Raw genomic sequence first — 1,460 nt, 5'->3', positions numbered from 1 at the left:
TGTGGGGTCAGGGTGTGGTTTGCAAGAATCAACTAGATAGAAAAACTAAGACACAAGAGAAAATATCAGAGTGCATCGTACGTGGTCCAGGTGCAGACAACCCACTCGTGGTTCTCCTTGTTGAGTTATGTGTGTGTGTGCACAAACGTGTTTGTTTCTGCAGTTCCCGTACAAGCTGAGTCACATGTAAAGGACATGCTTTTCTCTGGGATGCAGTCAACATGTTTATGCAGCGCAGTAAAATCAAGAACACTTTTAAAAGAAGTGCAGGTCCTGCTAATGAGGGAAAAGCAGTATGAAAAGAGAGCCCGTTACAAGAGCCAGGGTGCAGAGGGAGTGGGAGCTGGTGTGGGTGCTGGCTCACCTCCAAGGGCAGGGACTGCACCCTGACTGCACATTTATTACCTGTTCGCCTCATACAGTGTCCACATCAGGCCCTTGTTTGCCTTTCATTCCATATTTATGCCTATGTATTGGACCACACTTGTTCTTTTTTTTTTAATTTTTTTAATGTTTTATTTATTTTTGATACAGAGAGAGACAGAGCATGAGAGAGGGAGGGGCAGAGAGAGAAGGAGACACAGAACTGGAAGCAGGCTCCAGGCTCTGAGCTAGCTGTCAGCACAGAGCCTGACGCGGGGCTCGAACCCACGAACTGTGAGATCATGACCTGAGCCGAAGCCGGAGGCTTAACCGACTGAGCCACCCAGGCGCCCCTACACTTGTTCTTAATATGGCCTAGTAACGGATGAGGCTGGCCCTTTTCTCACATGTCTTTGTAATCCCTGGGTTCTGGATTTTAATCTCTATTTTAACAAACTCATTGGGCAACTCAACTCCTGTTTCTGATTTTTGTCCAATGTGTGTAGGCATCCTTACAACCTACTGTATAAAATCCTGTATGTGCCTCAAAAACCTATTTCCTTTCTTCGTCTGTATATCCCGGAGAACACTGTGTCCTATACCCATTTATTTCACCCACTCTACTTCCTTCATTTAATGTAAGAGCCAAATGAGCAGGACCTCCCGTCCTTCCGTCACTTTTGCTATTTCATAAATGTGTGCATTTAGATAGAAACACATTTTAATAAAATGGAATTTAAAAAATAAAAGGACTAGCAGGGAAAAGAAAACTGGGATAAATACAATGAATTCAATATAACCTTATTAATTAAAATTGAATTAAAAAGATGATCTTCTGTAGGAAAAGACATAAAATAACAATTTCATCACATGAACACAGATCTCAAAATCAAAATGGAATGGGTAAAAACCTAAAAAAGGAATAGGAAAAGAAGAATTATAATTATAATTGACTTTAAAAATAATACAGGGAGCAGTCTATAAAATTATAATTTCATCCTATATAAACAGAAGTGGAGTCACACATACTTGTGAGAAAGACATAAGTTGAATGCATGAGAAATTCATGTTTCCACAGGACGGCAGAAGGATGATTG

The 1,460-nt window shown here is 40.8% G+C and overlaps 1 protein-coding gene across 1 annotated transcript in view; it reads left to right on the top strand.

Annotated features, from left to right (window-relative positions):
* The first annotated feature begins 279 nt into the window (after positions 1–279).
* The window catches only part of LOC115274364 (olfactory receptor 7A10-like), a 3,074-nt gene continuing 1,893 nt past the window's right edge, over positions 280–1,460 (top strand). Inside the window, exon 1 of the mRNA XM_029917821.1 lies at positions 280–346. Within this exon, the coding sequence (XP_029773681.1) occupies positions 280–346 (67 nt within the window). The remainder of the gene's footprint in view (positions 347–1,460) is intronic.

Source organism: Suricata suricatta, chromosome 12 (assembly GCF_006229205.1).
Source record: "Suricata suricatta isolate VVHF042 chromosome 12, meerkat_22Aug2017_6uvM2_HiC, whole genome shotgun sequence".
NCBI classification, from domain to species: Eukaryota; Metazoa; Chordata; class Mammalia; order Carnivora; family Herpestidae; genus Suricata; species Suricata suricatta.
This window is presented reverse-complemented; position numbering and strand designations above follow the sequence as displayed.